General features: G+C 36.9%; 1 protein-coding gene and 1 long non-coding RNA gene across 2 annotated transcripts in view; one reads left to right on the forward strand and one right to left on the reverse strand.

The window, feature by feature from the left end:
- The window catches only part of LOC148129833 (uncharacterized), a 304,663-nt gene that overhangs the window by 180,199 nt on the left and 105,406 nt on the right, over positions 1-19,058 (reverse strand). The gene's annotated exons all lie outside the window — the stretch shown is intronic.
- Positions 5,906-18,520, forward strand: NAE1 (NEDD8 activating enzyme E1 subunit 1). Its single transcript, XM_026672035.2, has 20 exons — positions 5,906-6,071; positions 7,340-7,443; positions 7,527-7,587; positions 8,551-8,581; positions 9,299-9,370; positions 9,461-9,540; positions 10,179-10,288; positions 10,911-11,020; positions 12,107-12,169; positions 12,973-13,036; positions 13,274-13,365; positions 13,468-13,527; positions 13,635-13,768; positions 14,816-14,891; positions 15,225-15,264; positions 15,703-15,789; positions 16,766-16,858; positions 17,141-17,255; positions 17,336-17,385; positions 18,191-18,520. The coding sequence occupies exons 1-20, from the start codon at positions 6,007-6,009 to the stop codon at positions 18,298-18,300; spliced, it is 1,617 nt and encodes a 538-aa protein (XP_026527820.1). The 5' UTR covers positions 5,906-6,006; the 3' UTR covers positions 18,301-18,520.

Raw genomic sequence — 19,058 nt, forward strand, 5'->3', positions numbered from 1 at the left:
TGAACAAGAGCAATAATGTGAATTTAGTTCCTCCTATGTTATTATCTCTTAGTCAAGAGTAAGGTGTTATAAAACAATTTATCACTGGATTCGTTAATGAGAAACACCATTTCAACAGCCAATTTTGAAGTATATGTGTGGGAACAGTGGTCTGGTTTGTGAAGCAATTTATACATTTTAGTCCAGAGATGCTCAATCTGAGTCTGCTTTGGCATTGCTGCCATTGAGCTATTAATTCAGTTTTTAATGGGACATAATAAAATGATCAAGTACTTGGTCAAGGAGTATCTTATTAACTTTAATATTAATTTTAAAAGGTAAAGATTCCCCTCACACACATGTGCCGGTCGTTTCTGGCACTGGGGGGCAGTGCTCATCTCCGTTACAAAGCCGAAGAGCCAGCGCTGTTCGAAGACGTCTCCGTGGTCATGTGGCCAGCACGACTAAACACCAAAGGTGCACAGAATGCTGTTACCTTCCCACCAAAGTGGTCCCTATTTTTCTACTTGCATTTTTACAAGCTTTCAAACTGCTAGGTTGACAGAAGCTGGGACAAAAAACCAACAAACCCCAAACCGCCCCCCCCAGACCACCAACCCACCCCCCCCCCCCCCCCCCCCCCCCCCCCCCCCCCCCCCCCCCCCCCCCCCCCCCCCCCCCCCCCCCCCCCCCCCCCCCCCCCCCCCCCCCCCCCCCCCCCCCCCCCCCCCCCCCCCCCCCCCCCCCCCCCCCCTAGTATAACATACAGATTAAGAGTTACACAGGGTCATTGCTTTCAACTGGAGTGCAGTGGAAGAATTTGATCACACCGTGATAAGTATGCTCTGCTTGAGAATTTTTTCTATGAGCAATTTTGAAATTGTTTTCTGTCTCTTTCTTTAGGTTACTCTGAAATTCATGATACTGTCTGAGCTACTATAGGAATATTCATTCATGTTGCTCTAAAGAATGTTGCATGAGCTGCTTCTTTATTATATACCTGAAATTATAGACACATGTCACCCCCCCAATAAATGTTCAATTTAATTGATGTTTATACTGCTTCCCCTATCAAGAATGATATTTTGAAGTAGAGAACATAATATTTTAAAATTTATAATTATAAAAATGTGATATAATTTCACAGTAATTGCAAATATAATTATAAACTATAATTGTAATTATAAACAATTTCATTTAATTCCAGTGATTCTGGAATAAACATCTCAAAATAGCATTCATAGCATACACTTAAGGCTGGGTTTGCCAATAAGCCATGGTTTGTTTCAAGCATGGTATGGTTTAGTTCATCCAACATACTGAGCCAAAACCAACAAAAATGCACAGAAGGTCTTTGTGTGATGCAGGAACCAGGTCAATTTAAGTTTGTTATAACATTATCTGTATTTTATTAATTTGACTTTTTTTTCCAGATGACATTTTAAGAGTCACGAGTTTTTGTTTAAACTTTACCATATCCTATACGTGTCTTGATGTCTATTAATTTGCCTGATCAAAAGCCTATTTGGACAGAAAAATTTGGGTTATGACAAACTGATTTGCTTCGGGCAGCACCAGTCTTTCCCCTTCCTTTTTAAATACATTTGGACCCACCTTTCTTTGTGGTCAACAAAGTTTTGAATTCTGATTCCATCAGGATCCGAGACTTGGACACATATTGTCTCTACCTATTCCAGAGCAGTTTTGCTTTAGCAAAATGGCACCTTGGAAGCACACCTTCTCAGGAACAATCCTAGTCCTTTGGAATCACTTCCCATCTTTTCAGCCTTCTGCCGGTAGTAATCATAAAATCATAAGAGTTTTGGATTTCCCATCAAGCTTTGTGATGGGGATTGAGCAGGGAGGTTGCCTGAAGATCTGGCATCTGGTGGGAAGGGTGGTTTTGATTTTAGCTCTATTTTCTATTTTCTATTTTCTATTTTAATTTAGCTCTATCTTCTAGGATCCTTATTATGAGATTGGTGGCCATGTATGTTTTGTAAATAAATAAATAAAACAAGAATGGCTAAACACTCAAAGCCACCTCCCCTGACTAGATGTTCTGCAGATGTTTGGACTACCTTCCAGAGCTGGCATCAAATCCAGTTGGAAAGGCTGACTTTAAGAGCACGAATCATAAACTTGTAATCAGATTAATCTGGCCAGGGGAAATTACCATGAACGACGTGTCCCTTTTGATTTCATTCAGCAGAGTGCCAAATATTGAAATCTGCACAAAGAGGAAGAATGAACATAGCAAACAGAATGCATGAAGGCAGAGAAAAGGGGCATCAGATAAGAGATCTGAGAAAGAGGAAATGATTCCTTACTATCATTCTCTATTATAAAATATTAGCTCTATACCCATGCTTTGCTACGAAACTATGTGATCGGGCTTAGTTTTTGGGGAGGAAAATAAGGGGGGCGGAATTGTGCCTCTGGCTAGCGTCCCATCAGTGTGTGAGAGAGTTGAGAGCTGTTTGGAAACTGAAACAATATTTGCTGTGTGAGCAAGAAGGAGACAGCAAGGAGCCTGGTCGTGGCTGAGCTCAACGGTTCTGTACTAAAGCTGTTGCTGGTTGCTGCTGTGAAACTAAAACTGAAACTCCTTTCCTCTGCTTGGTGTTTTGCATTTAGAACAGATTTCTTTTCAGGTGGGGAGGGGGAATAGAACTCCTTAGCATCAGAGCATGTTAATAATAATATACAAAATACTAACGCTCTGATGGTCATTTCAAAAAATCCTTTCTTAGCAAGCCCCTAGAAGCCAAGAGGAACATACGTGCCAAATTTCAAGTTTGTAGGCTTTATGGTTCTGGAGATTTTGTGATGATGCGTGAGTGGCATTTTGCTTTTATATATATAGGTTACAATAATCATCTCATACATTTTTTTTCTTCTTCTGTTCAATCGTGTCCAATTCTCCAAGACTGCCAGGACAAATTCCTGCAGTTTTCTTGGCAGCTTTTTCAGAAGTGGTTTGCCATTGTCTCCTCTTCCTGAGACAGCGTGATCAGTCCAAGGTCACCCAGCTGGTTTTGTGCTTAAGGCAGAACTAGAACTCCTGGTCTCTGGTTTCTTGCCTGATGCCTTCACTACTACAACAAATTGGCTCTCTCCAGGCCTATTTATCTAGGAATAAATTCAGTGAACTTCATGGAACATGCCTCTATGAAGGCATACTAGGGTTAGCATGGAAATCAATTCTGTCTACAGTATATACTACTAAAACTCTCACTGTTTGTATCTTCAAGTTAGCCCAAATGGTGCATTACATCACAATTTTTAGTCAAGAGACCTGTAATCCACTATCTTAAATAATGCATTAAAAAAAATCCAGGACCCATTACTATGCAGAACTGAAATGTTCACAATATTCAAAACCAGTTTTATTTGAAAATTGTGGCCGTTGCAGTATCCCCAGTCATATCATTGTGATTTCCAATGCTACCTACCATCTTCCCACAAGTAGTCAATGGAGAAGCCAGCAGGAAGTCAGAAGACGCTGCTGCTCCCACTGCTATTTTGCCCACTAGTGGTTATTCTGTTTATCTGTTTATGGTAGCAAATACAATTGTGGGAACACAAGTCTTGTGTCGCTTGCATTGCAAACAACACGAGGTAGTAAGGGGAGGGAGGATGCCTCCCTCCCACGCGCCTCACCTGGCCACCAGGTTGCTTCTTTCCACTTCTTCTGCTTTTGGCTGCACACAAGGAAAGCAGCAAAAATCTTTCTTTCTCTCCCCCAAACTCTGCCAGAAATGAGTCTTTGGGACCCTGCAAGGCAAGGCATCCTGCTTCAAGAGGCTGCACCAGTAAAGACTCATTTCTGGCGGAGTTTGGGGGAGAGAAAGAAAGACTTCTGCTACTTCTGCTGCTTTCCTTGCATGAAGCCAAAAGTCTCCCTCTCTCTTTCTCCCCCAGAGAATAGAGCTGGAGACGGTATCCTGCGATCCCAAATAAAAAATGATTGATTGGTAGGAAAACAGGGTGGGGAATTTTCCTGCAGAATTTTTTTTCCAGGGTCTCTGGTCTGCGGGATTTAAAATTATGAGTTTGGTGGTCCCTGAGGTCAAAAAGGTTGGTGACCCCTGATCTAGTATATATTCATTTTGTTCCAACTGTCTTCAATGCCTTTGTATTATCTCAGGTTCCAACCTCAAAATACTGGGCACAGAGTTTGGGATGAAGACGTTGGAGAATCAGTTATGAATTTGGAGGCAAAATAACAGTAGTTTCATCACTGCCTTGTCTGCAACTATAATTTTTCTCAGAAGCTTTTCTTTAAATAACCCCAAACTATCTGAAGTTAATTATGTACGTCTCACTTCAATATTATACCACATGCCTTATCCCACCCAATTCAAATTAAGTAATGATCAAAGGCCTGGAGACTAAAACATACGAAGAACAGCTGCAGGATTTAGGTTTGGCAAGTCTAAAGAAAATAAGAATTAGAATAGAACAGAATAGAATAGAATTCTTTATTGGCCAAGTGTGATTAGACACACAAGGAATTTGTTTTGGTGCATATGCTCTCAGTTTACATAAACAAAAAATAAAGCATATTTGTCAAGAATCATAAGATACAACACTTAGTGATAGTCATAGGATACTAATAAGCAATCAAATCATACTAGGAAACAATAAAAACAATAAAAGTTGTAAAGATACAAGCAACATGGATATAGACATAAGTGAGAAGAGATAGGTATTAGTAAGGATGAGAAGAATAGTAATACAATCTTAGTAGTTAATTTGACAGAATAGTCATAGGATACTAATAAGCAATCAAATCAAGGATGATCACATGCTCCAAGGTGAAGGAAGAGATCAAGAAAGGGCTGAGGTGTTGAGAGTGCCTGGGTTTTATAACCTTTGTTGGGATTTGAATTGGAGCTTGTATTCTGATGGGTTGTCAGACTCCCATGAGGCCACGCAGGGGCAACTCTGTAGGCTGTCCTGAGTCCCAGGCTTGGTTGAGCCTTGCTGGATGATGATGTAATGAAAGGGCTTTTGGCAATTGCTATAGCTTTACCTGGAGATCTTTGATATGTAAAGTATTATGGCCCAGGCCTTAAAGGCCCACCCATTAACAAAGGTGGGGGTGAGTTTCTGCTTCTGAGGTGAGTTTCTGCTCTTGAGTTTCCACTCTTTTTAGGGGAAATAATCTGTCTTTTTAATATTTCCTAGGATATTTCATTTTTCTAGGAGAGGGGTGGGTGCTAACTTCCTACACTATTCTAATTCTAAACTCAAGACATGAAGATGCTCCCAAGCAGCGTTTACATATTACCCTGCCCCAATTGCAAGGTGTTTTATTTATTTATTTATTTATTTATTTTATGTGTCAATCGCTTACAAGATAACAGGTATAAGTATAAACATAGTTATGAATACATGAAATGGATACATATAAGAAAAATAAAAAGAAACAATAGGACAGGGACGGTAGGCACGATTGGTGCGCTTATGCACACCCCCTACAGACCTCTTAGGAAAGGGGTGAGGTCAATAGTAGACAGTCTAAGGTTAAAGTTTTTTCCACTGCCCTCTTCTGGTCTCAGTTTCCTATTTTCCCAGTTTGGCCTGGCACTCTCCTTCCCGAACCTAAGCAGGGTTAACTTCTCAAGATCCTTTCCCGCAAGAACAGATGATGTTCTTGAGAAGCTAACCCTGCTTAGGACCCGCACAGGGAGGATTCACACATCCACCCACGCCGGCTGAGTTGCAAGCCGGCATTCGCACTACGACGCCTTTCCCATAGGGCTGCCTCCAGGGAGGGGAACGGCAGTGATTTCTCCTGCTAGCCCGTTCTGGCCTGACGACCCATCTGTTGCCATTTCAAAGCGCATCTTTCCGGCTCTCTCTCTGCAAAGCCCGCATCCCCTTCGCCTTATACACCCAGATGGAATTCCCGGGGCAGCGTGCCGGGATTCCGCGCAGGCGCAGGCGCCGCGCTCTCGGTCGCCCTCTACGGCGGCGCGGGGAAGCGCAGGAGGCCCAGCGGCGGCGGAGCGAAGAGTCATGGCGTCCGGGCGAACGGCGGGCCGGCTCAGCCTGAAGGAGCAGCGCTACGACCGGCAGCTCAGGCGAGAAAGAGCCGGAGGGGTCCGGCTGCGAAGCATAGGGGAGGAGGGCTCTCTAAGCCGCGGGTCGGGGCGCTTCGGGCCGGGGGAGGACGGAGGGTCAGCGTGTCCCATTGGGGAGCCCGGGGTTTGTAGCCTCCGCAGTTGCTTTTGGCCCCGCTTCTCTCGTGCAAATAAATCCCTTCTCCTTCTCTTCCTCCGCTCCACCCAGAGCCTCCAGGCCGCTAGGGCTCGGCTGCGGTTCCTCGGGCTCCCGGTTGCGCGGATCCGTCGGATGGAGGATGGCCATTCATTGTCCTGCCTCTCTTGGTTCCTTATTTCCGGAATCCTTGTTTATTTCTTTGTTTATCCTTCGGTTCCAGAGATAAGAATTAATGTGCATATTTTACGTTGGCATATCTAATTGTATGTGCGTGTTTTCACCATCCACGCACATGCACATGTTACATATGCACAAGTCTTAACATGTCTTCATGCATATGCAGGTCTACAGGTGTCTGTGTGTGGTATATAAAATATTCCTGTATAAGAATATTACATATTGTGGGTATATGTAGAGTATTACACACACACACACACACACACACACACACACACGTGTATAATAAAGATATTTCCATTTCAAATATATTGTGTTCGTGTCAGGATTCCGGCACTTAGCTCCAATTAAATCATGAGTCTCGAGCCAAACTTCCAAAACTTCAAAAGGATTTATTGGAAGTTAACATGTCTGGCATAATTCATATTGTCCAACGAGACACATCCATTAGACAAGACTCATCAATCATGTTCTCCAGTTGGAATTTTGCGTGGCAGAAACTTCAGTCACCTAGTTACTATCTTTGAAAAACTATTTAGGGAATGCACTTTGGATTTCCAAACTGCTGCACTGCTCCCCCCTCCCTTTCTGTTGGCAACTCTAAAAGGACCATAGAAATATTTTATGAGTTGACAGTTCGATTATTTCATTTCATGCACAATCTATGACTGTCTGTCTATCCATCTATCCATGCATCCATAAATACAAAATGTGAATAATGCAGTGAGTATATACACAAACATACAATAAAATGCTTATTTCAGGAAACCTATGAGAGGACAGCAGTAAATATTTTGAGCGACTGATTATGTCTGTTTTGCCTTGGGTTCATTTATTTTATGCTTCTGTTTTACTCTCTACTACAGACAGTCTCTTAATCCATTTTTTCTGTCTCTGAAATAGTTTAAATTTTAGTTCTTGATCTTGAAAGTCAAATTTCTTGATGTTGCAGGTTATGGGGTGATCATGGACAAGAGGCTTTAGAATCGGCTCACGTTTGTGTGATAACTGCAACAGCCACCGGAACAGAAATCCTCAAAAACCTAGTTTTACCAGGTACAAATGACTTTTAAAAACTGTAATTGGTCCCCAGTAAAGTTGTAGTTTAATCTGATCGCTGGTTTGGTTTGTTCTTTAAGGTATTGGATCTTTTACAATCATAGATGGGAATCCAGTCACTGGAGAAGATGTTGGAAACAGGTAATGTGTCTTCTACAAATATTTGGTAATATTCCGGTGAATATTCCTCCTATGGTATAAACAATGGAATTATATAAAAACATAATGATTTGTTTTAATAAATAAAATACTTAGGAAATTAAAGCTCCATTTTAACGTATGATTAAAAATAACTAATGATGACTTTTCCCAATTATTTCTCTACATTCCAGTGAATGTAAAATCAATGGTGCATTTGTTTTTGTTTTGAGATTAGACAATTATGCCACAATGTTTATGCTAAGAATTTCATTTATTTTTAATTAAAATATATAAATATTCAATGGGATTTTTTTTTTAGTCCCATTTGCAATGGGAGATGGGAGATTTTTTAAAACTTCTGGTTACTTCATGAACTACAGTTAGATTGAGTGCCATTTTTAATACTTCCATATTGTTTAACTGGAGGGAGCACTGATAGACTCAGAGTTCTCTATGTCTGTGTCTCTATGTCTGAATGTTCTATGGTTGGTAAAAGCATAATTTCTGGTCAATTTCAAACTTGGTGGGAATATGGAAAAATATGTGAAATTCTTTCTTGCTGCTATAAATATAGTTTACATTGCTATGTAACCTTTGCTGCTTACCAATTTTGATCATTTCATTATACACCAATGTTGAACCTTAGTCAATATTCAAATGCCATTGTTCACCTCATTCCTTGTGACCATTTTTATAGCATGGTTAAGTTGTAAATCTTTAAATAACAGAGGTAGACTAACCCTGAAATGTCCTGATTGGAATTATTGGTTTTATTTATATGAATCTACAAATTGACATACATTACTCAAATGTATTGATTTCAAGAAAGTCTTTAAAATGTTGCAAGATTTTAGAGACGAAGAAAGTATTAAAGAGTTTTCTATGGAGTACACTGTTTACATTGCTTTATTTTAGAAATTGTGATTATGATAAAATTCTAAAGGAATATTTTTTTCTTTTTAGCTTCTTCCTGCAAAGAAGCAATATTGGTCAAGTAAGGAAATACTAAATGTTTTTATTTATGTGAGTGATTATGTAATGCATAGGATCCATGCAATTAAATGTTTTTTTTTCTTTTCCTTTTCACAATAAACATACACATACACATGTCTCGTATGATTAACAAGGCAATTGTATACATATCTATAGAGAATTTATTCCTAAATAAATATATGTTGCAGCCTGAATTTATATCCTTGTGTGACCCACTTTTAATACAAATGAGTAGATTTATTAGATAGAAGCGCATGTAATCCTTTTCAAATGATTAGTTAATTCACTTTGAAGATCTAACCATGGGTGCTTGCAAACTAAGTGTTATTTTGAACAAAACTTAGAGCAGTTGTTTGTTCCCTGTTGTGTAAGTCTTTATGCCCTTCCGTATCCATTGCTGGACATTTTCTGGTACTCCCTAAATCATACACATCTATGTTTTCAGAAGGAATAGTCTCAGGAATTCCCTTAACATTTTCTCATTCATATTTATTAAAGCATCTGTATTCATATCTCTCTTGAATATTGTAATCTCTCTACAACTACGTTCTCCCCAAAATCCTTATTTGGGAACATGCAGTACAATTTTGTACCTATTTATTGAAAGATGGGGGTGGGGTTTTTTGGGGGAGATTTATATTCTCACTTTCAGGATAAAAGTTTAAATTTGTTAATGGTAGTCATAGAAATAACTTATTTGCTTATTATTTTTGAACAGAATCGAGCACAATGTGCCACAGAATTGCTGCAAGAGTTGAATAATGATGTCTGTGGAAATTTTGTGGAAGAGGTTTGCATTCAACATTTTTAATTCGGAATCTTTCTATATTTATTGCTTTATGCTGCAATACAAATGGGTGTTTTTTTATGTTTTCTCAAGAACCCAGATAAACTTCTAGACAATGATCCTTCTTTTTTCTGTCGGTTTAATGTCGTGATTGCAACTCAACTCCCAGAAAGGTAAGTTGGAACAAAATTTATATTATTGTCTTTATATACATGTGTTTATTGCATGTTCGTTTTATAAAAATGGAAATTGTATGTTTTTATTTTCAGCATATAATCTCCATAGCTGTTTATTTTTGTTTATTCTTTGCTTGCTACATCTCTGCCTCAATTCAGACATGTTCTATTGATTAAGCCACAGTGTCTTGAGTTCAAATATTACACTAAGTCAACACCAAACAAATAATATTTGATTTAATGTGATGTGTGGTCTCATTGTCCATCCATCTCTTGTCATTCCCATGTACCATTGGCTTTAATATTGTGTGAGTGTGGCTCAGGCTAGCTTCTTTTTGATCTTCATAATACACAAAGGTCAAAAATCAAAGCTGTCAGATATTCTACCAAAAAAGGCTGAATGGGAATTTTACACATGTTTGATGGAACACAAGTACAGTTATAACATGCCTTTCAAAGAATTGTTATTTTATATGCAATATAAAATTGTAAATTGTTTTTAAAAATACCAGAAAGTTGCAAGCTATCTATAGATGCTCTATATATGGAATAAATATTTGCAGGTAGATTCTAGTGGCTGTGTATTTTCTGCTCCTTGTTCACTGTTCATTTGCCTTATATCTTCTGTTTTTCAGTACGTTGCTCAGACTCGCTGATGTCCTCTGGAATTACAACATCCCTCTATTAATTTGTAGGACTTATGGATTAATAGGCTATATGAGAATTGTTATTAAAGAACATCCCGGTAAGTTATTTAATGGTTTTTTTAAAAATTCCATTGTTAAAGAACATCCAAATAAAATACTTAGTTATTTAAAATTACCCTGATATGTAACCATTTATTAAATATGGTAATAAAGCGTCTATGGTTTTTTTCCTGTATTTTTAATCTCAGGTGGCTCATTTTCAGAAACTAACATCCAAAAACTAACATCTGTATGAAAAGATGCATACTGAAAGAGATTATTTTGATAAAGAATAGATTAAGTAATTCTTTAAATCATCCTTGTAACTTGTAAGGCAGGAAATATAACCAGTTCCCAATTATAGTTCATCATTTGAAATCTGACTTGAAATACTTCTTAGGATTTTACATTGTATGTTATCACCTCTGGATGCAATGTTAAATAGCCAGGAAAGGTCATTTACCTTTACATCACTTACAAATTTATGCATAATTATTGAATTGTGTTTATTTAAAATATTTTAAGGCCATCTTTTTAAGCACAAGCCCTTCAAGGGCAGCTTACATAGTAACATCTCTTATAATAATGGGAGCAAAATTGTGGGGAATCCACAAGTTTTAGCAATAATGTTACCTTCAGCTATGGCTTTAAAACTGAAATGTTGTTTTAATTTTTCAATAGTTATAGAATCTCATCCCGATAACGCCTTGGATGATTTGAGACTGGACAATCCATTTCCAGAGCTGAGGGAACACGTTCAGTCTTACGATTTAGAGCACATGGAAAAAAAGGTTGGTACAGACTTGGCCAACTCATCAGTGTGTGCATACAAGCATAAGAGATGTCTGAAAGGTGCTTTTTCAAGAGGCAACTGGACTATTTTTCTTTGAAGACCTTTCACTTCTCATCCAAAAGACTTCTTCAGCTCTGAGAAGAGAGCTGAAGAAGCTTCTTGAATGAGAAGTGAAAGGTCTTCAAATAAAAATAGTCCAGTTGCCTCTTGAAAAAGCACCTTTGGGACAACCATGATTTGGATGACTGAGAATCTCCATAGACAAGCCTTGGAGATGTTTCTTGAATTTATTCTAGAACTGCATTATATGCAATTGAGAGTCTATGGAGAGTCTCAATCATCCAGGTCATGATTGTCCCAAAGGTGCTTTTTCCAAAAGGCAACTGGATTTCTTATTTTTTCCTTGAAAATACAAGAAAATCCAGTTGCTTATCATCAGAAAAGCATCTTCGGGACATACAAAGGATATTCTTTTCAGAGATGAAAATAGGGATTGATTTAGACCAGTGGATTCACCTATTATATGTCAAATCTGATTTTGTTATGGTGACTGGCTCACTGAAGTTGCATAGAAATTTGTTCAGTCTGTTCGTTCTAGGAAAAAACAAAAACAAATCCAAGCATGCTTTTTGAACAAGCTCCATAATTACAGACTTGCCTTCTCCACCTGCTTTCACCACAATTTCAAGGTGTGGCAGCCAGCCAAGAAGCTTATATAATTCAAAAGTATCTAAAATGCTTTGAATTTCTTTAAAGTGCCTGGCTCCATTTGGCTTGTTGGGATTTCCAACATAGAATTTGTGAATCTCTGCTTTCAGCTATGGGTTTTCAAAATCAATTGGGCACCGAGGAATGCTTACATTCTGTTGATCTATCACACAAAATGAAAGGGATTATTCCACAATTGTTTTGTAGCAACCCTTACTGAAGGCAATTCTGTTGATTTAGCTGTTTTTGTTGCATTATGAATTGAGTTTGTACCAGCAACCTTACTTCCCAACAACCCTGCTTTCCAACATTAGAATTGCACTATTTTTGTTGGTTTCTTTATTGTGCTATATTGGCTTTAATTTTGCATTTGCAGGAACACAGCCACATTCCATGGATTGTGATTGTATCCCAGTATATAGAAAAATGGTGTAATGAGGTATGTAGATACCTTGAAGGTAGTAGTCTAACTTACGCTATTCATGCTTTTTGCTGCAGATTTGGGGGAATAATGCCTTCCCTCCATAAAGGCTTATGTGCTTTTATATGCTGAAGTCTTGATCACGGGCTGCCTGCATGCTGCTGAAGTCACAGGGTTGAATCAGGCAATTATAGCAATAACAGCACTTGGACTTATATACTGCTTCACAGTGCTTTTACAGCCCTGGTTTACAGAGTCAGCCTATTGCCCCCAACAATTTGGGTCTTAAATTTTACCCACCTCGGAAGGATGAAGCCTGCTGGGATTTGAACTACCAAATTGCAGGCAGGCAGTAGAAGTAGCCTGCAGTATTGCACTCTGACCACTGCGCCACCATGCAAATGGTAATTTTAAAAAACTGATGTACACTGAGTCATGTTTAGCGTAGAACGGGCCTTAAATCCGTTACAGCTTGTTCCGCTAATAATAGGTATTTACACTGAAATGTATTAAACTTGACTGTAATTCACTGGAGTATCCTGGCTTAAACATATGCACAAATAACATTTTGATGTGCTCCACTTTATATATTCTTGCTTGAACCTGTCTTCCAGCAGGTGCAGCTACCTATGATTTGATTAGCATTATTATATTTACAATGGGAATTCTGACTTGTTTCCTAATAGAGTAGAATTTTAAGACTCATTTGTTCTTACAAAAAAAACGTGCCAAATTCTCTTTACAGTTCAATGTTGAACTAATTTTTACTTGCCTTAATACATTAGTTTAATAAAATTCAAACCTGTGATATTTCTGTTTAGAATAATGGTCAGATACCTAAGAACTACAAAGAAAAGGAGGCCTTCCGTGAGATGATTAGGCAAGGTGAGAGTTTTTGACAATCTCTGTCTGCCTATTGTAGCCTTATGTTTGAGTGGGCTTTATTTAAAGACACATGTAAATATGTGTCTTAAGTCTACATCAGTGGCATGCAATATGTATCAGAAGCTCATTAATTAACTGATCTAAAAAAATCCCACATATTAACATGAATTCAAAAGATAAAGTTTATCACCTATTTTCTACTTAATCTTATTCAGTCAGTTCTTCATTTCTTTCTAGGAATTTTAAAAAATGAAAATGGAATCCTGGAAGATGAAGAAAACTTTGAAGAAGCCATTAAAAATGTAAACACCGCTGTAATTGCTACCAAGGTAAAGGAAGGTTGCCAGAACTTTTAATTGCATAATGACTGCATTTCTAATGGGGAAAAAACCCAATGTGGAAATAAATAATTTATTGAATTTGGCTTTTAGGTACCAAGTTGTATTGAAGACATTTTCAGTGATGATCATTGTATCAATCTCTCACAGCAGGTAGTAAATACAAATTCCTTGAATATTCTAGTCCAATATTCTCTGAATAAAAGAACTCGGGTCAATCAATTTTGGTTTTGACTTGTTTGGTTCTTCTTTGTCTTTAGACTCCGTCTTTTTGGATTCTGGCTCGAGCCGTAAAAGAATTTGTGAGCAAAGAAGGTCAAGGAAACTTACCTGTCAGGGGTACAATTCCAGATATGATTGCAGATTCAAGTAAATTTATCAGCTTGCAAAATATGTTAAGTATTTTTCTACAGTTGTATAGTTTCATATTTGTATTGAGTTCCCTTTCAAAACCAATATTTTCTGCAAAGATTTTCATTGTGACTTTATAAGCTCCCTATTTTGGGGTGGCTTTAACTTTGGTATAAGGGTGCTCTCAAACTGATGGCAGAGTTTAGCAACTGCTAGCTCTAAAAATATCAAAGACTACTTTTAATTCATGGTAAAAATAATAAGTCATAATCACAATGGAAAAAGCTTTCTATTCCTCTTCCTGTAGATTCAAGACGTGCATTTAGGCAGAGGCAGTATATAGAAGTGATAATGTGTAGTTGGGTTGGTTCCAGATTTGTATTCGTAGATGTCAGCAAAGGATCAGGACCATACCATAAGTTGCAGTTTGAAAGATTTATTGGTCAAGCCTACACACGAGAATCCGGTCAACTAAAGTTTAGTACTAAATTGGTGCCAGATAAGAGTAAACATAACTCAAGAGGGATGGGACTCAGTTTGTGGCAACGTAATGACTCTAAGCTGATGACATGCTTAACTCTGCCCCTCAAGCTCTATCTCCTCTTCTCTTACAGTAGCGTTCCACTGCTACTGGAAAAAGAAGTCAGGAATATGGTGTTTTTAATTCCTCTGCATATCGGCCATGACTCTTAGAGATTTGGTGGTCCTTCCAAAACATCAAGGAAAAGCATACTGCGGATTTGATGTGATTAAAAAGAAAATAATTTCCTCAGTTCCTTTTTTGTAATTCCATTTTACTAATTTGGGGAAAGGACAAGACTTATTTCATCCACTTCCAATTTCTTGTTCAAAGAATTCATATTCTTGGTCAGAGAATTCCAACTTGAATATAAAATATTGAAAATTCTTACTGCTTTGCACGCTCCATAAAGTGCTTTTGCACGCTTACTGCTTTGCACCCTTCATAAAGACATCACAATTGGCTTTGCATTCATTTGTTACTACTAAGTAAAGTATGGATATTCTGAAGCCTATTGATTTGTGGGTTAGATTTGCTGAAGTTCATTGTTTAGAACTTTATTTTTTTAAGATACCGTGATAAAGCCAAGAAAGATGCGGAAGCTGTGTCCAGTTATGCTGCAAAGCTGTTGCAGTCAGTTGGCAAAGTGAGTAGTAGAAAATGCACTTTTCATTCTCTTAAAGGCAGTAAAGGGTGAAGTAAAATGTATTTATTTATGGGTTTTTTTAATTTAAAAAACTGCTCACCTCACAAAACAAATGAGTGGGGGTTGGGTGAGGCAGCCTGACATTTTTCTTGTCATGATTGATTCCCAAAACATGGAATTGTAGGAGACAGATCAAGCATTATAATTGTGTATGTACGATTATAGACATAGAGTTATAGACATAGAGTTAAATCAAATTCTATTAACAGGAATCTAGAAGACAATGGTTAGGCATTCTAACTTCATTAAACCAAATGTGCATTTTGTTCACAGGCACCAGAATCCATTTCTCAGAAAGAATTAAAATTGCTTTGTAAGTATTTCATTATATTTACATCAAGTTAATAAGGCTAAATTTTAAGGAATACTCTTTAGTTGCTTCCACTTGACTGTTTCTACTAATGGAATAGGCTAAACAAGGAATCATTCATTGTTTAATAATGTAACCAAATTTCCTAGAATGCTGTTTTCCTAATTAGCCTCAATAGTTCAGGAAGAACATTGAAGAAAGGACTTTGCTACTGTTTAGCTGTATACTGTATAACTGTAAGTCATAGCTGAAAACTTCATAGAAAATTTGAAATCTTCAAATTCCATGGCAAATTTTTAAACACTGTTTTGAAAAAAGGACTTTGCAAGAACGTCCTAACTATCTCTTGCAGTTTTTAACAATTAAGTATTTATATGTAAAGTACCTCTTCTCTCTTGCTCTCTTCCCATTTTCCCACTCTCCTTGATATTCTGTGTTTAGGCAGTAACTCAGCATTTCTTCGCGTAGTACGATGTAGATCTCTTTCTGAAGAATATGGACTGAATACGTCAAACAAAGATGAGATCAGTAAGCTTATTTAATTGTGTCCTTTTTCAGAGTTTTCATGTACAGATAAATCTGTTTGATACCGAAGAGGCATGGCCCTTTTTCTGCCTTCTTCATTTTTGCTATAATGTAGAGGCAAGATTTTAGTTGCAAGAAAGATATGAGATTTCAAAAACCTTTTGAACTTGTATATGTTGTGAATACAATGTTGTAGCGATGAATCACATGTGTAGCTTGTTTTTATTGTTTAATAAATACTCTTATTGTACCTGTATAACATTTGAATCTGTCACTAGGTAAATAAATGAATAGTATTTTATTAACTGAGTTAATAAAAGGTATTGGCATAATTTATAGCTAAACAAGCAAAGAGCATAGAAAAAAAATTACAGATTATGTTGGTGTTTTATTCCCATTAATCCTATCCAACACGGTGAATATCAAAAGATAGTGGCAATGGTGACTCAAATTATCCAGAGTGTTTAAATTGTCTACCGTGTATTACAGGAATGTTGCTTCTTAATGCAGTTAGTTGGAACTGTTTTTGAAGTCACTGTTCATAAGATGACTGATGGTTTCCCCTTACGTTTGGCACAGCTGACCAGATCTTTTTATAAAGTTTCTTTATGACAGACATTTAAACACTATATTAGAATCTAGTTTACTTATTTGCTTCCTCTTCAGCACTTAAAGCACCTCATGCATTTAATTCCTAAGTGGTTTGTGTGATGGAGCAGCTCTTTAACATATAGTTAAGTCTCCTGTCGTGTAGGCTGACTATATGTTCTTACCTATAAAAGTGTAAACATGACATAGGGCGGATGCAAAGAATAGAGAGGAAGAGATATAAATACAATATGGAAACATTCTCATAGCAGATGGAATATGCTATGGAAGAAGTTGAGAAATTGGAAACATATTTAATTAAGTTAATCTCAGGCCTTTAACAATTTTCTCTTGATTGTTTGCAATTTACATGTTGTTTTGTTACTTGAAGCTTCCCATATGGATAATCCAGATAGTGAAATGGTGCTGTACCTAATGTTACGAGCTGTGGACAGATTCTTTAAACACAATGGTAGATACCCTGGTAAGGTTGTTTTCAATATATCATATGCTTTCTGAAGTAAAAATGAATACTTTCTGTAATACAGCCTTAATAGCACTCTGTTCAAATGTATAAATGTGTCACAGATTGAAGTTTTAATCTCATAAGTGGGTATATTTGATAATTCTAATGTACTTTAAAGGCTTAGTAAAAGATGCTTTTCTGCTTAGTATATTTTTCTATGAGATAGAGTATTCTCTTCTCTAACAAAATTATGTTTCATTTATTATAGTTCTGTCTATAATAATCATATCTTTTTTTCAGGGGTTTATAACTATCAAGTGGAGGATGACATTGGAAAACTGAAATCTTGCCTTAATAGTTTTCTTCAGGAATATGGATTGCCTGTAACAGTCAAAGATGATTATGTCCATGAATTGTAAGTGTTAAATTGCAAATATACTTTCCAAGATCTTATTATTATGCATTATAATATGACAACTTTATTTTGTTTTGTAGTTGTCGATATGGAGCTGCTGAGCCACACACCACAGCAGCATTTCTAGGAGGTAAAAAGCTTTTTTTATGTGCCCATGGTGAACCACAAGCCAATTGATATGAAAAAGATTTAGTATGTCTTACATTGATACTACTTTGTTTTTGCATGTCCATTGTACTAATAATATCTTTGGGTTAATTAGAGGTAGTAACTATTCATTATACTGATATAATTCCCTTTGCTCTGATAAAAATGTCTTAGATTTAAAATTGTTTCCAAAGTTTATACATGTACAATAATACTAGTTTGTACTCTATAGTTGTTAGTATATTTTGATATATGTGCTGAGATATTAAACAAATAAACTCTAAACTGCAGCCAGTATTCTTTTGCAACAAATCTTAGATGCACGTAAAACTCCCCAGATTAAATTGCCCTATTTGAATTTTAATTGGGAGGATCAACTAAAATGAATTTGGAATCACAAACTGTTAATGAAAATAATGAAGATCCTACCATAATTTCTTAGGGAACAAAGTTGGTAATTGAATTTTCCTGTACCTATTACCCAACTTCTCTGTTGATGATAGGTTATATAAGGGGTCTCAACTGACAAATGCAGATTATTGACAAGCTTCTGCCAGGAAAAACTTGAATGCCAGAGATTTAACATGGAAAAAGTGCAATTGGTCATTGAGCTGAGCCAATCACGAGAGTATTCATGCTTTATTTCTTAAAAATAAAGCTTTTTATATCCCATTGATGCAAGGTGGCATCTGATTAAAAAAAGTAGAGCTAGAAAATATGCATTTGGATTTGACTCAATTGGCTTCTGTTACATACTATTAATTTATCATTTCTTGGCTGTTTTACAGGAGCTGCTGCTCAGGAAGTTGTGAAAATTGTTACCAGGCAATTTGTAATATTTAATAACACCTACATTTACAATGGGATGTCTCAGACCTCAGCAACATTCAAACTATAAACCAACCCAACTGCATTGTTGGAATCTGTAACTGGTTTTGATTTGCATTCTGTTCTGTTAAAAGTAATGCTTAAAAGATTACTGTTCCTTTATATTATTTTTGTCTTTCTAAATTCTTTCAAATTGGAATAAAACACAAAAAACATTGGCTGGTTTACAGGACTCAGGAAAGTATTTTTAAACATTTATTTGTGCTTAATAAATAATTCTTTGAAGCAAATGTGCAGTGGTGTTAATGAGTAACATACAGATATACTACATGAAAATACTGGTTCACAAAAAGAAATGGGCATTCATTGAAAGCTACTGGCAAAGAAAAAGGCAGCAATTTTAAACTGATTTTTTTTGTTGTTGACACCAAGATCTTTTTGACGATGTTTTGGAGGTTTTCCCAATGCTTATGGCAGCTTTCGGAGATACTTGGCTGCAGTGGAATGGAGCTAGCAAAAATCACTGCTCAGTTTTTCCTCTACGATCAGCTGTGGTCTAAATTCTAGAACCCACTCACTATAATAGGCAGCGTTATTCTCAATATTATGAATGTGTCTTTAAACGATTAAGAAAATGTAAAACATTTTGGAAAAGAATTCATGATATTGTGATACAGTGTTCTGGTTTACATACAATAAATGTTTTTAATGGGCCGTGCAAGATTTATTTATATTTTGAGAAAAGCAAACCCTTTAAAAATGGCTGCTCTTGAAACAGAACATTTCAGTGCAAAATCATTGTTGATATCTACTCTGATTCTGTCACTA

The sequence above is a fragment of the Notechis scutatus genome, chromosome 9 (assembly GCF_049901735.1).
Source record: "Notechis scutatus isolate UNSWTSFEM ecotype Mainland chromosome 9, rNotScu1.2, whole genome shotgun sequence".
NCBI lineage: Eukaryota > Metazoa > Chordata > Lepidosauria > Squamata > Elapidae > Notechis > Notechis scutatus.

What these genes read in the sequence shown, in the direction of transcription:
- NAE1 (XM_026672035.2), top strand. Translation starts at nt 6,007, where the DNA reads ATGGCGTCCGGGCGAACGGCGGGCCGGCTCAGCCTGAAGGAGCAGCGC. An exon ending in GTGGAAATTTTGTGGAAGAG is followed by an intron (nt 9,371 to 9,460) that starts GTTTGCATTCAA and finishes TGTTTTCTCAAG; the next exon opens with AACCCAGATAAACTTCTAGA. An exon ending in CACAGCAGCATTTCTAGGAG is followed by an intron (nt 17,386 to 18,190) that starts GTAAAAAGCTTT and finishes GCTGTTTTACAG; the next exon opens with GAGCTGCTGCTCAGGAAGTT.